General features: G+C 39.0%; 1 protein-coding gene across 2 annotated transcripts in view; it reads right to left on the reverse strand.

Annotated features, from left to right (window-relative positions):
* itgb2 (integrin, beta 2) overlaps window positions 1-19,810 on the reverse strand; it is a 99,623-nt gene that overhangs the window by 38,994 nt on the left and 40,819 nt on the right. For both annotated transcript variants that reach the window (XM_073046630.1, XM_073046631.1), the window contains exons 3-9: window positions 19,597-19,685; window positions 16,854-17,049; window positions 13,961-14,131; window positions 11,548-11,789; window positions 10,153-10,311; window positions 3,883-3,978; window positions 1,752-1,841 (exon numbers count right to left, since the gene is read on the reverse strand). In XM_073046630.1, the coding sequence (XP_072902731.1) occupies window positions 1,752-1,841; window positions 3,883-3,978; window positions 10,153-10,311; window positions 11,548-11,789; window positions 13,961-14,131; window positions 16,854-17,049; window positions 19,597-19,685 (1,043 nt within the window). The remainder of the gene's footprint in view (window positions 1-1,751; window positions 1,842-3,882; window positions 3,979-10,152; window positions 10,312-11,547; window positions 11,790-13,960; window positions 14,132-16,853; window positions 17,050-19,596; window positions 19,686-19,810) is intronic.

Here is a 19,810-nt window from a genome sequence, read left to right on the forward strand (position 1 = left end):
GAATTATTTAAGTAATTTGTTTTTGTACTCTGAAGAGTAAGGAAGTTATGATAAACATTTACAAAACACTAATTCAGCCACAAATGGACTATCATGTCTTGTTCTGAAGAGCACTTTAAAGGAGCAATGTGAAGGATTTAGAGAGTATATGGGAGAGATTTCCTGGAATAATTCCAGGGATGAAGCATTTTTCATGGACAGACCAAAGAACATAAAAAGTAGGAGTAGGAAAAAACCATTCAGCTCTTCAAACCTGCTGGTCTTTGACCTCACACCGTTTTCTTACCCTATCCTGATATACTTTGATTACTGTTACATATAACCATATAACAATTACAGCACGGAAACAGGCCATCTCGGCCCTTCTAGTCCGTGCCAAACGCTTACTCTCACCTAGTCCCACCGACCTGCACTCAGCCCATAACCCTCCATTCCTTTCCTGTCCATGTACCTATCCAATTTTACTTTAAAAGACAATATTGAACCTGCCTCTACCACTTCTACTGGAATCTCACTCCACACAGCTACCACTCTCTGAGTAAAGAAGTTCCCCCTCATGTTACCCCTAAACTTTTGCCCCCAACTCTCAACTCATGTCCTCTTGTTTGAATCTTCCCTACTCTCAATGGAAAAAGCCTATCCACGTCAACTCTATCTTTCCCCCTCATAATTTTAAATACCTCTATCAAGTCCCCCCTCAACCTTCTATGCTCCAAAGAATAAAGACCTAACTTGTTCAACCTTTCTCTCTAACTTAGGTGCTGAAACCCAGGTAACATTCTAGTAAATCTTCTCTGTACTCTCTCTATTTTGTTGACATCTTTCCTATAATTCGGTAGTCAGAACTGTACACAATACTCCAAATTTGGCCTTACCAATGTCTTGTACAATTTCAACATTACACCCAACTCCTATACTCAATGCTCTGATTTATAAAGGCCAGCATACCAAAAGCTTTCTTCACCATCCTATCCACATGAGATTCCACCTTCAGGGAACTATGCACCATTATTCCTAGATCACTCTGTTCTACTGCATTCTTCAATGCCCTACCATTTACCATATATGTCCTATTTTGATTAGTCCTACCACAATGTATCTATCTCTATCTATCTCTCTTTTCAATGTAATCAATAGCTGAGCCTCCACAGGTCTCCATGGTAGACAGCCTCCACAATTCACCAACCACAAAGCCAAGGGAAACATCTTTCCCATATCTGTAGTTGAATATATTTCATTTTCCCTGTTCTTCTTGAAAAAGAGGAGCATGGGAGATAATATAGTAGTGGGATTTAAAATCATTGAAGGACTCAACAGAGAAAATTGAGAAAAAATACCTGTTGCCAGCAGGTGGAAGAACAAGGGACACAGAATGAATGTGGTTTGCAAAAGAACCTCAAGTAATAATGAATCTGAAAGCTCTGCCTGGGTGGGAGGAGGTCAGGGTTGTAGTATAAGTGGAAATGTATTCAATCTTGAGATTGAAAGGGAAATTGGATAAGAAAGGAAGTAGCTTGTCAGGCTTTGGACAGAGGACAGTGATATGGATGACTGGAATGCTCCAGCACATTCTTAATTTCATGATCTTTCCAAGTCAAATATCTGCTCTGAAGCTGTTGTTGCAAAATAAACAAAGGCTTTACCTTTGAGCTTATCAATATGCTTACTCACAGAGTGTTAGTCCTCTATCTTGATCCTTTTTAATGGCAAGAAATTAATCAAGATTGAAATTCACATTAAACAGGACCTACATTATAGGCATCTTTGATTAGCTGAACCACATTACTGGAGTCCTCTTTCAATTCTCCCACTGCAGATTTTGGAATCATGGTACTTAGCTCCTAGAATGAAGCCAAAAGATAAACAAGAAGACATTTTTATTACTTCATGGTGCTAGAAGACCGTAAAAAGGAAGTCTGCAGTGTAAAGAGGTATGACCTTGCAGCAAGAACCAGGAAAAATAAATAATTAAAATTGTTCGTTAGTAGTGAATACAATTTGATTATTTTTAAAACCCTTTGGGTGCTATTAGGCTCTCAAAACATTGGATAACTTACTGATAAACTCACAAGAGTTGTGCTTATTTGAAGCATAAATTAGAACAATTGGGTTAATAACACATTGGCAACATCTGTCTTTTGCTTTGTTTAGGTTCAGCTTTTGTGAAGATTTAAGTAACTTTTATGTTCCATGCTCAAGTCTTCATACCCTGTCTGTTGATTCTTTATTCCTTCCCCTTTCAGGTAGTTAACCATCATTAAATGTATCTGCGCTATTCAATAAAGTGTAGAATTTTTCTTTTATTGTCTATTGTACATTTCTCAAAAAAAATATCCTATACCCAAAGATAAAACGCATTTAATCTTTAAAGTACAACATAATTTTTTCTGCATAGAAATGTGACTCCTATTTATGGAAGAAGGGAGCTATTATACTTTTGGCTATCTTTGGGAACAACAAAAATTAAATTCCTTGTTAACAGTTGGCTGAATGGTGACTTTAATTATTATCCAATAGAGAAGAACTCAATGTGACATATATCCCGGGACAGACACTGGCTGTAACAGGTGTTCCTTCTCTCCGGCTGGTTTAGTGCAGGCATTTTGGTCTTGCCCTCGGCTTGATGGCTATTGGGCACTGGTTTTTTAAATTATCAGTGAGGTTTTGGGGGTGACATTGAGACCTTGCCTGCTTATAGCTGTATTTGGTGTGGCAGGTGATGCTTTGGATTTAAATGCAAACCAGTCGGATATCATTGCAGTTACATCACTTTTGGCCCGTAGGAGAATCTTGCTGGTCTGGAAATCTGCCACTCCCCCATCTGCTGCTGCTTGGTTAGAGGGCGTAATGTTTTTTCTGAAACTAGAAAGGATTAAGTTCACTCTGAGGGGACTGTGAAAAAGTTCTATTTGAAATGGGAACCTTTCTTGTCATATTTTGGGAGTCTTAAGGAATTAGCTACTAGTTGAGGGCATTTGATCGTACTTGGGAAGTTGCCTCCCTTTTAACACGCATATGGTTTACCTCACAGGGTGGCTGATGAATTGTAATATGAGTGTATTCTGGATCATCTGACATGTTGTAGATGTGTGTGGGCCTTCGTTTTGATGTAGTGTGGGAGTATGGCTGTGAAATGTCCGTACTTGTATTTGTGAAGCGTTGTGTTGTAAATACATTAGCTGCCAAGGTATGTTTGGGGAGGGTGGATGAGGGGAAGTTTGTTTAGGGGCAAGATATAAAAGCAAAATGGAGGAAAATGTAATCCATTATGTATTCTGTATTGTGTCATTCCTTCAATAAAAATATATTTGATAAATAAAGAGAAGAACTCAATGCAAGTTAAACTTAGCATGTTAACTTTACCCTAGACAAAGCAGCATTTGGTTCACAGCATTTTGGATCATTTATTTGGTATGTACAGTTCACATCAGGGGGCAATCCAGTAGAAGACTGGTTCTCATTGTTTAGAGAAGAAAAAAAAGTATGTGGAAGACAAACTCTTGATTAAATATTATAAAAGTCATGGTTAATTGATATTTTGATGTTTTCTCCCACGCCTCTGAGATCAGAAAAATGTTTCCTGACTTCCCTATTATCAATTGTTAATTCACTTGTTACAGTTTGTATTCAAGATGTTTTGTTCTTCTTTCACATTTTTAAGGTAAAATTCTATGAATTATTAGTTGATCAATTTATATTTTTGTGAAAGCCAATTGCAAAGGCTTTCTTTTATGATAGGTAACTTGGCACTTTTCACTTTTCTGTGAAATCATATCACGATCATGGCAACAATTCAATGGCAAAATTATACTATAACAAATGAACTAACACATTGACTTTATTGTCAATAGTTAAATATTAACTTTTGTCTGAAATGATTACCTGGTATATTGGCATTATTTTATTTGTAACGGCAAAAATGGGTTGAATGTTATTTTCTGCCAGCTTATCAGCCAGCTCAGCCACAGATGGATAGTCCTAGAAAACAGACATCAGAAAAAAAGATAAAATGCCTCATTAACATCAGGATAGAGGAAATGAACAGCAACTGTTATATAACACACTGACCAACAATAGGATTAGTATTTATATAAAACACAAAAGAATTAATGGCTTCATTCAGAAACGAAACTAGCTTTGTGGGTCAGCATCTCAACTAATGAACTACCAGATTTTCTTTGACATTGAATTCAAATGGAAAGCTCAACTTGTTTACTCAATAAATGAAGACTACCCAGCTCCGCAATGAACATTGACTGGTTGATTCACAGCTTGTGACTGTGCTGCCCATAATTTCAGCTGCCTTGACTCAAATTCAGAAATATCAGACAATCTTTCTATATGGGACTCCCATTCCAGATAGTGCAGTGGTACCAATATTGCACACTCAATAGTTATGATTCTGTTATCAAATTTCAATTCTTCAGTGATGGTGTGACTTTTCAAATCATCAATAATTGACATGCAATAATTTGCTTGTCCAAGACACTAGAGTATCTACTTTTGGCTCTGTTGCTATCTTAAGTAGAAATCATTTTCTGTGATTGCAGAAGGAACCCAATATTGCATTGCATTTCCTTTCATTTTGAAACCCATGTTGAGATAGGACTGAAATAGATTGGTGGAGTATTGACGGGATGAGAGAGTTCTTAGTTATTCAGGGGAGATTTACTGGGATAATTCCAGGGATGAAGTATTTTTGTTTCATGGACAGACTGAAGAACATACAAAGTAGGAGTATAAAAGAGCATTCAGCTCTTCAAACCTGTTGGTCTTTGACCTCACACCATTTTCCTACCCTATCCTGATATACTTTGATTACTAATAAATATCTATTTTTTCAATGTAGTCAATAGCTGAGCCTCCACAGGTCTCCATGGTAGACAGCCTCCACAATTCACAAACTACAGAGCCAAGGGAAACATTTTTCCCATATCTGTAGTTGAAAATACTTCATTTTCCCTGTTCCTCTTGAAACAGAAGAGCACGAGAGGGAATATAATAGTGGGATTTAAAATCAGTGAAGGACCCAACAGAGAAAATGGAGAAAAAAATATCTATTGGTAGAAGGGGCAAGAACAAGGGACATAGAATGAATGTGATTTGTAAAAGAATCTCAAGTAATAGGTGGTAAAGATGACTTTAGCAAGATTTGTGATTCTGTTAGTAAATTTCAATTCTTCATTGATGGTGGGGCTTTTGAAGTCAATTAAATAATATGCATAAATTTGTTTGTCCAAGACATGAGAGCATTGTCTATATTTATTTTCAACTCTGCAGCTATCTTAGGTGGAAAGCTTTTCTCTGTGATTACAGAAATAACACAATACTGCACAGCACTCATTTTCTTACATCTTGAGCCCCAGGTTTGAGGTCAAACATGCATTTTTGTGAAATTTTCTGTCTAGTCTGTGGTTGTATTGTTTTAGTTTGCTTTCACGGCATCAATGGCAAAGCCAGCATCTCTTAGTCAACCTTCATCACCAAAGATGCTTTCTTGGACTGTTGCCACCAATGTAACGGAGATATTCTGACTAGTGTATCACTATTTTGGTAGCATTTACTGGTTTACTGGGCCATTTCAGAGCTCAGTTAAAATTCAACTACATTCCTCTTGTTGTTAAGTCAAATATAGTCCAGTCTGGCTAAGGACAGCCAAGCACCAGTTAATCCATCCAAGACCATAAATATTTCTCAAATACTGTATTGTGTTGCTATATGAGCCATTGGTGAGTAATGGGTACAACAGTGAACCAATGATTATCATTTGCAATCCCAATTTATACTGAAGTGGATCAGTACTTGGAGCTATGATGTGGTGGCCGTACAGAGACTTGGATGGCTCAGGGACAGGAATGGTTACTTCAAGTGCTGGGTTTTAGATGTTTCAGAAAGGACAGGGAGGGAGGCAAAAGAGGTGGGTGCGTGGCACTGTTGATCAGAGATAGTGTCACAGCTGCAGAAAAGGTGGACGTCATGGAGGGATTGTCTACAGAGTCTCTGTGGGTGGAGGTTAGGAACAGGAAGGGGTCAATAACTTTACTGGGTGTTTTTTACTGGCCACCCAGTAGTAACAGGGATATTGAGGAGCAGATAGGGAAACAGATCCTGGAAAGGTGCAATAATAACAGAGTTGTTGTGGTGGGAGATTTTAATTTCCCAAATATCTATTGGCATCTCCCTACAGCAAGGGGTTTAGATGGGGTGGAGTTTGTTAGGTGTGTTCAGGAAAGTTTCTTGACACAATATGTAGATAAGCCTACAAGTGGAGAGACTGTACTTGATTTAGTATTGGGAAATGAACCTGGTCAGGTGTCTGATCTCTCAGTGGGAGAGCATTTTGGAGATAGTGATCATAATTCTATCTCCTTTACAACAGCATTGGAGAGAGATAGGAATAGACAAGTTAGAAACGCGTTTAATTGGAGTAAGGGGAATTATGAGGCTCTCAGGCAGGAACTTGGAAGCTTAAATTGGGAACAGATGTTCTCAGGGAAAGGTATGGAAGAAATGTGGCAAATATTCAGGGGATTTTTGTGTGGAGTTCTACATATATACGTTCCAATGAGACAGGGAAGTTATGGTAGGGTACAGGAACCGTGGTGTACAAAGGCTGTAGTAAATCTAGTCAAGAAGAGAAGAAAAGCTTACAAAAGGTTCAGGGAGCTAGGTAATGTTAGAGATCTAGAAGATTATAAGGCTAACAGGAAGAAGCTGAAGACGGAAATTAGGAGAGCCAGAAGGGGCCATGAGAAGGCCTTGGCGGGCAGGATTAAGGAAAACCCCAAGGCATTCTACAAGTATGTGAAGAGCAAGAGGATAAGACATGAAAGAATAGGACCTATCAAGTGTGACAGTGGGAAAGTGTGTATGGAACTGGAGGAAATAGCAGAGGTACTTAATGAATACTTTACTATGGAAAGTATACTATACTTAAAGTATAGTATACTATACTTTACTATAGTATTTACTATGGAAAAAGATCTTGGTGATTGTAGTGATGACTTGCAGCAGACAGAAAAACTTGAGCATGTAGATATTAAGAAAGAGGATGTGCTGGAGATTTTGGAAAGCATCAAGTTGGATAAGTCGCCGGGGACGGATGAAATGTACCCCAAGCTACTGTGGGAGGCGAGGGAGGAGATTGCTGAGCCTCTGGCAATGATCTTTGCATCATCAGTGAGGACGGGAGAGGTTCCGGAGGATTGGAGGGTTGCGGATGTTGTTCCCTTATTCAAGAAAGGGACTAGAGATAGCCCAGGAAATTATAGACCAGTGAGTCTTACTTCAGTGGTGTGTAAGTTGATGGAGAAGATCCTGAGAGGCAGGATTTATGAACATTTGGAGAGGTATAGCATGGTTAGGAATAGTCAGCATGGCTTTGTTAAGGGCAGGTTGTGCCTTATGAGCCTGATTGAATTTTTTGAGGATGTGACTAAACACATTGATGTAGGAAGAGCCGTAGATATAGTGTATATGGATTTCAGCAAGGCATTTGATAATGTGCAAGGCTTAATGAGAAAGTAAGGAGGCATGGGATCCAAGGGGACATTGCTTTGTGGATCCAGAACTGGCTTGCCCACAGAAGACGAAGAGTGGTTGTAGATGGGTCATATTCTGCATGGAGGTCGGTGACCAGTGGAGTGCCTCAGGGATCTGTTCTGGGACCCTTACTCTTCGTGATTTTTATAAATGACCTGGATGAGGAAATGGAGGGATGGGTTCGTAAGTTTGCTGATGACACAAAGGTTGGGGGTGTTGTTGATAGTGTGGAGGGCTGTCAGAGGTTACAGCGAGACATTGATAGGATGCAAAACTGGGCTGAGTAGTGGCAGATGGAGTTCAACCCAGATAAGTGTGAAGTAGTTCATTTTGGTAGGTCAAATATTAAGGCAGAATATAGTATTAATGGTAAGACTCTTGGCAGTGTGGAGGATCAGAGGGATCTTGGGGTCCGAGTCCATTGGATGCTCAAAGCAGCTGCACAGGTTGACTCTGTGGTTAAGAAGGCATATGATGTATTGGCCTTCATCAATCATGGAATTAAATTTAGGAGCCAAGAGGTAATGTTGCAGCTATATAGGACCCTAGTCAGACCCCACTTGGAGTACTGTGCTCAGTTCTGGTTGCCTCACTACAAGATGGATGTGGAAACCATTGAAAGGGTGCAGAGGAGATTTACAAGGATGTTGCCTGGATTGGGGAGCATGCCTTATGAAAATAGGTTGAGTGAACTCGGCCTTTTCTCCTTGGAGTGACGGAGGATGAGAGGTGACCTGATAAAGGTGTATAAAATGATGAGAGGCACTGATCACGTGGATAGTCAGAGGCTTTTTCCCAGGGCTGAAATGGCTGCCACAGGAGGGCACAGGTTTAAGGTGCTTGGGAGTAGGTATAGAGGAGATGTCAGGGGTAAGTTTTTTTACACAGAGAGTGGTGAGTGCGTGGAATGGGCTCCTGGCAATGGTGGTGGAGGCGGATACAATAGGGTCTTTTGGATAGGTACATGGTGCTTAGAAAAATAGAAGGCTATGGGTAAGATGTTCTGCACAACTTTGTGGGCCGAAGGGTCTGAATTGTGCTGTAGGTTTTCTATGTTTCTATGAAATTAGATAGGACTGAAATGGATTGGTAGAGTATTGAGGGGATAAGGGAGTTATTCATTAATTTCCACTCCATCACAGTGAATAATCAAGAAATCTATGTTTTAAATTATCAAACATTTGCAGGAATATGGTTTTAAACATTCAAGAATGTCTGACTACAAGCAAAAGTAACTACTGCATTTCAGTACCATTGATAATGCAACATTTATTCCAAATGAATTATTATTAGTACTTGATCAAAATTTGACACTGAGTTATGTCCAGTAATATTAGGACAAGCGAGCATAAGGTTGGGCAATGAGATAGACTGGAAAGAATACCTGATAAAAAAAAGAGATGTAGAGAGATAGAGAGGTGTCAGGAAAAAATTCCAGTTCATGCCATTGGTAGCTGAAAGGATGAACACAAGTAGAGGTGCAGCTAACTTTGACAATAACCAATTGAATTGGGGAAGCTTGGGTTTCAGAGGGATAATCTTAGACAGGTGTCATGAAGCAACAGGAAAACAGGGATGAGAATTTTTTAATCTATTCTAAGAGTCAGATGCGACAGCAGGCAGAAAGCTGGTCTTAGTGAAAATTAGGATATAAAAATCAGAGCACTGGACGCTCTCATTGTGACAGAAAGTAGACTGGCCAGGAGAGTACTGGAATATTTTTGTCTGGAGGGGAACAAAACAACTGATGAACTTTCCAGCTGCAAATAAACAGACATGGGGCAGACTCAGAGAACATTACACATGTGAAATAGGCGATCTTCATAATTCACAGATACATGAGGTGAAACTTGCCTCTGAATTGAATATGACAAGATCCTGAGAAGTTTGGTTAAGTTTCACTCAATGGGGTCTGTGAAGAGTAGGTTGTGATGGGAAACAGGCCTTTGCACATTGGTTGTCTGCCCATCTTGTGCGTGTTTGTATTTACTGTGAATGCCCACAACAAAATGAATCACAGGGTTGTATATAATGACATATGGTATATGTACTTTGATAATTAATTTACTTTGAACTTTTAAATCTATAGTACGTTTTATATTTTGAGGTTGGATTTTCAACAAACAGTGATTGAGATTGAGATTTGGACCATGGGGATTGTCACTGCCACTGCTTTGCCTTTTTGACACAGTAGCCTCTACTGTGAGAAGTGATAGCTGTCAGGCTTTCTACTGCCTTGTAAATGGGCATTATTGTATGTATTGGAAGATCTCATTCTACATAATTCCTGTTGTAAGGCTGATCTTGCCAGCAAAGTTAGAACTTAAAAGTTATGCTTTGATGAACTTCAACAAGGTGTGAGATACAATACCCATTTCTTTCCCTTTGCTACTCATCCATCCTTGTGCCAACTAAATGAAGCCTAACAAATAACTGGAAGCCAATGCTGAACCTCCCTCTGAAACAGTCCCCTTGAGTCAAAGCAAATAAGGAACGGGCGAATGTTCTGCCATCAACCAAGTGACATTGCTTCTCAGCTGCAACATTTAGGCCCCTCATTGAATGCTTGGACAGTTCTGTTCATGTGGACAACTTAGAGGTTACACTTACATATTTTGTGTTGTCTTCATAAGTGCCTTCTCTATTGAGATGGCATTTGCCATCATTGGGTGTTAGGATTCCTCCAAGCTTCCCATCTCCAGCAAAGTGAAAACCATCATCTGAAGTGTAAACAAGAAGCCGTGTGACGTTGCGCCACCCAATCTGCTCCTGTGGGGAACAATGTTCATTTTAGCCAGGTATATAACTTCTATGCAAGCTTTTACAAAGATATATGTTTCAATCATTTTTATATTTATTGACTCACTTGAAAATGTACAGAAGCAATATTTAAATTTCATACTTTCAGCTTATACTAATGGACAGGGGCAGCAGACAGCGACAGAGAGAGTGATTGAGTAACAGAGAGAGAATTTCAGTAGATGTGGAGCAAGTTGGCATCCCTACTGATGTTTTGTTCCTTGCCCCAACTCAGTTTCCTATTTTCTCCTTGTGGCAAAGAATAGTCAAAAGTTTCCATCTGTGTGAGTGTATGCAAGTGACACTTATGTAAGGGAAATACAGCAAATGCCTTTTCACCTTTGCAGACAATGTCCATAAGATTGCTGTTTAGACTAAAGCTGGCAGCTTGGCCTTAGAATTCTTTGGAAGAATTATTAAGTACATACAGTGTTTACCTGGAGATACTAAACAAAGATTGTACACTTTGTTGCTGTTGTTTTGTATGGCAGGTGTTTACCCTTCAAACTTCTAATTGTTTTTTGTCAAGCCAGTCCTCCAGCTCCTGGCTGTGTCAATGGACCATGGTAAAGCCGTCTCAGATCTTGGTGAGAGTGCATGACTGGACCAGGGGGAGGACGTCCTGGGTCGGGGCACCACAGGGGCAGGCTGGGGTTTGTCAGGTGCCCCATTGGTTTTGTGCTTGTGCTCTTTTGGATGCCGACTTCTGAGTCTATTTGCAGCTGTTCAGTTTTTTTCTGGTAGCTATAGTAAAGCCCAGAAGGAGCAAGGTCCCTCCATGACTTAGCATGTAGACATCGTGTGGAGGTTTGCGTGCTTCAAGGACTCCATCAGCTTAGGGCCACCCATGTTGGAGCGGCTGTGGATGAGAAGCCAGATGAAGATTGATCCAATAGACAGACTCAAGTCTGCCCTCCCAGGCACGCTTCATCATGAATCAATTGTACACTAATTGCTTTAAAAGCAAGCAAAGTAAACGTAACAGTTAAAATTTCTTCACTTATTTGCAAAGCAATGAAAGACACAGACAAGCCAAGGAGTAAAACTCAAGGAATATGCCAAGTAGTGAAAATTGGGCCATGATTGAGGAGAGCGAAGGACCTGGGAAAACAGCCTGAGATGGATGGTGGAAGTGAAAGCCAATGCTATCTGCACGGTACAGTTGTAAGTCTGGGTACAGTTAAGCTCTGCAAGTAATTGCCTTACCCCACACACTGCTGCTTGCATCATGGCGTCCAGGCCTGCCTCCGGAGGATCCAGGTTTCCAGAAATAGATTGTTTTCCGACTTCTGTAGCGAATACATTTGCATTATCTGTCAGCTTGAGGACATGCTTGAAATCAAACGGAGGCTGACATGCCTCATTCTTATCAGGGCATGGATTTTTCATCTTCTCCTTGTGGGTGTTAACGAAGGGTAGTACCGTCTTGTCCACAAAAGAACCAAATCCTACAAGCAAGGGAAGTCATTATTTAAGAGTTTGTTGTGCATTTTATTTATTTACATTGGATGTTAATTGGTTACTCAACCATGAGAAAGTCTAGTACCATGTACACAAGAAATTATGCTTTGCTGGAAATCCAAAGCAACATACTGAAAATGCTGGAGGAGCTCAGCAGGGGGAAGACCCTCCCACCTGGCTTCACCTGTCTCCTTCTAGCTATCCTCCTTCCCTTCCTCCCACCTTTTTATTCTGGCATCTTCCCTTTCCTTTCCAGCCCTGAAGAAGGGTCTCAGCCCAAAACATCGACTGTTTATTCATTTCCATAGATGCTGCCTCTCCTGCTGAATTCCTCCAGCACTTTCTGTGTGTTGTAACCTGGCACAAAGACCAGATTGTTATTTGGAAGCCAGTGTTTACTGTTGTTGCTTCCACTTAACTAGCTGCTATTATCTCAGATGCATTATAATCATTTACCAGAACTGAATAGCCACCTTCCAAATCTTGATGTACATTATGCTTAATGTTGTCAATGGACAAAAAGAGCTTAAGAAAATGTTTCCTGTAAAGCCACATTAGTTTCATAGCTATTGAGTGATATAAAGCTAATGCTTATTGCAGTATAAAACAAATTCCCTCCTGTAGTACCTCAAATTGAAAAAGTCGTCATTAAGTAGAATGCAAATTTAATCAGAGTCAGAATTAGGCATATTATCACTGATGTATGTTGTGAAATGTGTTACTTTGCAGCAGCACAACAGTGCAAGACATAACAATTACTAATTAAATAAATATTGCAAAAGATAAATAATGAGATAGTGTTCATGGGTTCATGCACCATTCAGAAATCTGATGTTGAAGGAGAAGAATCTGTTTCTAAAACATTTTGTGCGCTCTTCAGGCTCCTGTACATCCTCCCCAAGGGTAGTAAGTAGAAAGGGCCTGTCCCAAGTGGCGAGGGTCCTTAATGATGGATACTGCCCTCTAGAGGCACTACCTCATGAAGATGTTCTTGATAGTGGAGAGGCCTGCGCTGGCTAAGGCTACAACCCTCTGCAGCCTCCTGTGATCCTGTACTTTGGAGGCTACCATCCAGGCTGTAATGCAACCAGTCAGAATACTCTCCACTGTACATCTGTAAATAGTTGCAGAGTCTTTGGTGACATGCAAGATCTCCTAAAACCCCTAATGGAATAGAATCACTGGTGTGTCGCCTTCATGACTGCATCAATATGTTGTGTCCAAAATAGATTTTTTGAGATGTTGATGCCCAGGAATTTAAAGCTGCTCGCCCTTTCCACAACTGACCCTTTTTAGTTCATTTTCCAACAGAAAATTGGTTCCATGGAATAATGTAACTGGCATTTGTGGTAATAAGACAGCATTAAAAAAGCATCATAGCAATGTTTTTTATTGAGGAAATATTGAGAAGGCAGGAGCAAGTAAGTGTTCTTCTGAAGATTGCCGTCTTGGTCACCTGCAAGCAATTTTATGAAAATCTGTTATTTTTAAGAATATTGAAAAATTTGAGTTTTATTTCATTAATATTTGAGAGTAAAACCATTTGTTAATGTTTCACCAAACAAACACAGTGTTGTGCCAGTAATAAAAGAGAAAACTACACCAGATTGCAGTGGATAACCTATCTGAGTTTTAGAACTAAGCGAGCTGTAAATGTGATATTGACCAGTTGCTGACTTTCTTAATCATGGTCAGGGTGCAGCAATATATTTCTTGAGGAAATCTTCAATTCCTCAAGAAGGAATGATGAGAAAATGTAATTCTCCACCACAGGAGCACTCAAGGAACACAGGGTGAGTGACACTTAAATGTATGTTGAGGCCTAATTATTTCTAAGTTATAATCAGTATTGAAAGGTTTATATTTTATTTAATATTTCTGATTATATCTTAATCTTTAAAACTGTGAATTAAACTCTGTTGAAAAACAGGTTCTTGAACTGCCAATTAAACATGACCTTAATGAAATTCATATCTAATAAATCCTCTTTTTAAAATTATGCTCTGCCCTAAGACAGGAAAGCATCCTTTACTGTGGAAGACGACTGCTTCCCTCCAAGTCTGTGAAACAAAATGCAGACTTTGAAAGGATATGTTATTCTACTAGATTTCTGAGCTTCTTAATTCATAGTAAGCAAAACAGAACATGGTGGGCTCACCAATTTTGATAGATTTAGTGACACTTCTCAAGGCTTCAAGAAGCTCTTTTCCCAGTTTCTTCACTTTCTGCAAGTCATCTTTCATGGAATAGGACAGGTCCATGAGATAGTACAGATCAATAGGGTAACCTTCAGCACGCTTAAATTTCACCAGGATTTTATGCGGGCTACCTAAAACACAAAGCAATGTATATATTAAGGAACCAGTAACCAAAAACTGAAAAGGAACAGTTTTACTGTTCTTTGTTCTCTGCTTCATGGGGCAATCTTAAAACTTTCAGCAATTTAATGTTACACAATGTAAGTTACAAAATAACATATCATTAGTTTTTATTTTTTTATATAATTTGACTCTGCTCCAAAGCCCTAAGTGGTATATCAATAATCTATTGGTTAACTCCAGAAATTCCAAATGTACCTCCCAAAGGCATCATCTCCTTTGATCTTCTCTAAACACACACACACACACACACACACACACACACACACACACACACACACACACACACACACACACACACACACACACACACACACACACACACACACACACACACACACACACACACACACACACACACACACCCCTTTCCCCCCCCCCCTAATTTTTGACATGCTCATTTCAATGACATTTCTAGTTAAGTCTTCTTAGACAGATTAAGTACATATTAAAGACTTCAGAACATAGGAGAATGGGGCATTTGGTTCATTGAAACTTCTCCACCATGGTTGATCTTCTAGCTCAACATATTTTCCTGTCCTTTACCAATATCTCTGTTGTGAATGCAATCAATTATGCAATCAGTGAAAGTCCCTCCACAGCCTTCAAAGATAGAAAGTCCTTTAGATTCACCGCCCTTTTCTACTAAATAAAGCCCACCCTTTATTTTAAGACTCTGATCTTTAGTTCTCAACTCTTTAGGCTGAAAATTTTTTAACTCGCTGAGCCCATGTAAAATTTGGATTTCAATGAGAGCACCTCTCATTCTTCTAAACTCGAAAGTATTATGACACATCTATGCAATATGCTCTCATATGACAAGCCTACCTTCCCAGAAACCTGCCTGGTGAGCCTTCATCCAACAAGAGCTTTAGGTAAGGAGATTCTTGTGCTTAAATCCTCAAGCAGTAGATGCCAACATACTATTTGTCTTTTACCTGTCTTCAGTGCCTTCACTGATGTCACCAAAATACACAGGTCCTCATGAACACCAGCATTTCTCAATCTTACACCATTTAAAAAGTACTCAGAATTTCTATTTTTCTACCAAAGTGGATGGCCTTACATTTTCCATCTGCCATATCGTTGCCCATTAATTAAATATCTACTTTTTTTTTAACCTTCTACCCATCCTCATCACTTCTCCTATTCCCACTTAGTTTTGTGTTATCAGTTCTATTACAAATGGAACACACTCAAGAACTGCATACTCCTGCAAATAGTAATAGGCATAAAGAAGTACAGCACAGAAACAGGCCCTTCAGCCCATTTAGTCAAGGCTGAAACCATTTAAACTGCCTGCTCCCACTGACCTGCACTGGGACCATAGCCCTCCATATCCTTACTATCCATGTACATACCTAACAAAACTTTTCTAGAACGTTGAAATCAAGCTCACGTGCACCACTTGTGCTGACAGCTCAATCCACACTTTCATGACCCTCTGAGTGAAGAATGTTCCCCTCGTGTTCTCCTTAAACTTCTCACCTTTCACCCTTAACCCATGACTTCTGGTTGTAGTCCAACCCAACCTCAGTGGAAAAAGCCCGCTTGCATTTACCCTATCTGTACCTCTCATAATTTTGTATATATCACATCTCCTCTCAGTCTTCTACGTTCTAAAGAATAGAGTCCTAAACTTTTCAGCCTTTCCTTATAACTCAGGTCCTCCAGACCCGGCAATATCCTTGTAAATTTTCTCTGCGCTCTTTCAATCTTGTTTAAAACTTTCTTGTGTGTAGGTGACCAAAATGCACACAAAACTCCAAATTAGGCCTCACCAACATTTTATGCAACTTCAACATAACATCCCATCTTCAGTACTCAGTACAGCCAATGTGCCAAAAGCTTTCTAGTTGTTACCAGTTACTTACTAAATTGAGAATACCAACCTCAGGAGAGAGAATAAATTGTTTATACATAGTCATTGTGGTCTTTCATCATATAGAAACTTTGTCAGGACATGATATTCCAGTGAAACAATCAGAATACATGGGTAAATGACTTGAGATCTTAACACAGCTCTACATATTAATATAGAAGGATTTAATTTGAAATCAATTAACATACTTGCAGACTGCGAGTACTCTTAGCACTCACTGATGCAGTTTGAAAGAGACATTGATGGTGGTGTCTTTGAAAGGGATTGAGATTTTGTACAATGGAAGAGAGAAATAAAATAACTGAAAATATATCTGTGCAATGGAATGACTGCATTGTAGTTCATTCAACTCTTCTTTGCAATTTCATTGAAATCATTGAAATGCCCATGGGTGAGTACAACTAACAACCATGACTTTTGCTGGGTTTGGCAGTAACAATCAAAGGCAATTTTCCCCACATTTATTTATGGAAAGGCATAAATAGCAAGGCATCGAGAACTAGCCCTTAAACACATTTCCAAGAAATTCATCTCGTATTGAGCATTCAATAATATTTATGGTAGCCAGAGCATTTTGCGTTCACTTTCAAAACGGTTCATTTCAGTGTGTTCAGCATGACCAATGGAAACTAAATTTCTCAGCAAAGATGTTTTCTTATATTTAATCCCAGTATGCAGATATCTTGAAGGATTCTAGATGCTGTGAGTTAATTTTAAATGTGCACATATCAACATTTGAAGCAATTAAATCTGTGAAGTCTTTAATTATATCAAGTATTTTGGGTTTTTACCTCGACGAAGAACTAGTTGAACTTTTTGGGGCTTTATTTGTACCACCTTATCATGATGTCTTCCAAGTGGTTGGTTTTCTTCCACATTTTCCACATTGTTAGGTTTAATTATATCTATATCTTTGCAACCTCTACTCTTGAGCACGTCCTCAGAATCACACCGTGCAGAATTTGGTTCTCCAGCCTTCGTGAAATTCTGCATCAGAAATAGAATTATAATGCGCAGGAAATTACAATAAAAATACAAAATGTATCAATCATTAAGGAAAAAGAAGAGATAATTGTGAGTACTCACTTTATATTATTTTACTTATTTAACAATATAGCGTGGAGTAGGGCCTTGCCCTTTGAGATAGAGAAACCCATGACAGCCTGATTTAACCCTAATCTAATTCTGGGACAATTTATAGTGACCAGTATGTCTTTGGACTGTGGGAGGAATCTGGTGCATCTGGGGGAAACCCAGACGTTCCAGGGGGAAGACGTACAGACTTCTTACAGTTGACGCCAAGATTGAACTTTGAACTCCAATACTCTGAACTGTAGTAGCATTGCACTAGCCACTACACCATGGCTCATGTCAGAATGTACAATGAAGCCCATGTATAATCTTAGGACGTTTAGGGAACAAGGATAGATTCAAAACCCAAACCAATCCATTTTCTAGTGTTTATTTTTAAATGGTGGAATTAGTTTTCATGTCCGGATTAAAAATGTCAATAATCAGACTTTACTATCTTTTATGCTCCCAGAATTTTAACAATGATAATGGAATTATCATTAAAATGGCAAATATGATTCCAAATTTGATGGAACCAGACACTCATATTTAACTTCTATTCGTTATAAAATTATTTGAGCTGCTTTTGATTTTAGTTATTACTTCATACTAATGGCCGAACTGTATTGAACCAAGCACTCAATCACATCAAAGCAAGAATAATTAGTGAATTTTTCAATTGCTTTACAAGCTATCTTTCCCTTAAGGCAGGCTTACCAAATATTTTGCTTATGGAACTATCCAAAAGAATCCATAATTCTTCCATAATCCTTAACCTTCATCAGTGGAGATAGGGCTCTTAAAAGTAATATATGCTATTTGCATTAAAGGAAAATTGACTGAAAATTGCACAATATGACAATATGATAGTGGAAATCAAGTGGTGGAACACAAAGTCTTGGGAACTCAGATGATTTCTGAAGATTAATTAGGTCCAGAAATAGACATTGATCTACAGATGACTGTTTAGATAGATGATCTGGCTGTCTTACTTTCTTGAAGTGAAACATATGCTGGATGAACTAAGAATACAATGGAAAATATCCTGCTTTGCTTCTTGGCTTCAATCAGATTCAGCCAGAACAACTTATTTTTTCCTTCTTTCAAACTTCTTTCATTAGAAATTGGAATCAGTTTATTGTCATCTATATCGAGATACTATGAAAACCTTCTCACACTTACTGTTCATGCAAATCAAATTATCACACAGTGTAATGAGGTACAGAATGCAGAATGAAAGTGCATCATGGGTAAACAATAGAGTGCAAGATCATAATGGTAGATTGTGAGGTCCAGGTTCCTTCTTATTTTTCTGTCTTCTGCCTGATGGAAGGGACCATAAGACCATAATATATAGGAGCAGAATTAGGCCACTCTACCCACCAACTGATCCAATTTCCTACTCAGCCCCAATCTATGAGAGGGAAAAAGAAAGAATGTCTTGAATGGGTGGTGTCTTTGAATATGCTGGCTGCTTTTCTGAGGCATTGAGAAGTCTAGACAGAGCCCATGGGGAGAGGGCTCGTCACCATGTTGTGCTGAGCTGTGTCCACAATTCTGCCGTTTCTCACAGCAGTGGTCATACCAAGCCATTATGCATCCAGACAGGGTGCTTTCTATGGTAGATTGATAAAATCTGTAATTTTACAAAGAGCTCTCTTTTATAGTGTTGACATGACAATGTTATATCAGGGTTCTGATCAAGAGAGAATCCCAAATTATTTTTCACTGATCTAGACAAATGATTTTGTTACAGAAAAATGTGACTGAGTTCTGGTATATAATTTTTCAGCACCATATTTAGAGAGCTGTCAAAGCCCAAGACACATAAAATCTCTGTGCGTGCTCAGTACTCATCTGCCAGCTGCCATATGGAGTGAATTGAATTTGCAGATCGAAGGCACCTGTTATGATAGGGATCTTAGAAAATGGCCACACATGGCTGTGCTCACTGCACCTTTGGCTGCAGGCAGTCACCGATGTACCTCTGGTGAATCATTGGATTTTTAACCACTATTCTAAAATGGTTTTGCTCAGGCCTAAAAATTGAAGAAAATCTTGCATAATTGGATAGGACCAGGGTGTTAGTCTCCATGGGAACCCAGTCAATTGCTTCATAATTAAAGTGCATACAGGTTATTTGACTTTTCTGTGTTTGTTAAACCCAACGACAGGTTTGAATTCTATCTGCACAATGGTGAAATTTAGCATAAGTAGAAGTTACAATTCTATGTAATTATATGAAATGTCAGTCATTTGAAACGCATGCAAGCCAAAAATAACTCCCTTTATCCCCGCACAATATTAAGGACTGTATTATTCTTCAAAATGATATAAACTCAGACATACAGATTGAACTATATTCAGTCACAGAGTATTTCATTACTGCTAAAGCTCAATACATCTTCAGATATGGATGCTCTACCAGGTATTACAAACTGTTCTATTCTGTCAGAGACTTACCACTCCCTTACACCAGACACAGCCTGGTTCTAAATTGATGCATTCCTTGCAAGTTTCTTCTGCTTTTGTGGGATTGCATCTAGATGATTCTGACAAGGAAAGAAAAATGAATCAGTTTCTATTACCGCTGACCACATTTACAAAAATTCCATACTGGGAAAAAAGATAATTGGCACAGACAGTTATATAAATACAGCTCTACATCATACAGTAA

Source organism: Hemitrygon akajei, chromosome 5, assembly GCF_048418815.1.
Source record: "Hemitrygon akajei chromosome 5, sHemAka1.3, whole genome shotgun sequence".
In the NCBI taxonomy this organism is placed as follows: domain Eukaryota; kingdom Metazoa; phylum Chordata; class Chondrichthyes; order Myliobatiformes; family Dasyatidae; genus Hemitrygon; species Hemitrygon akajei.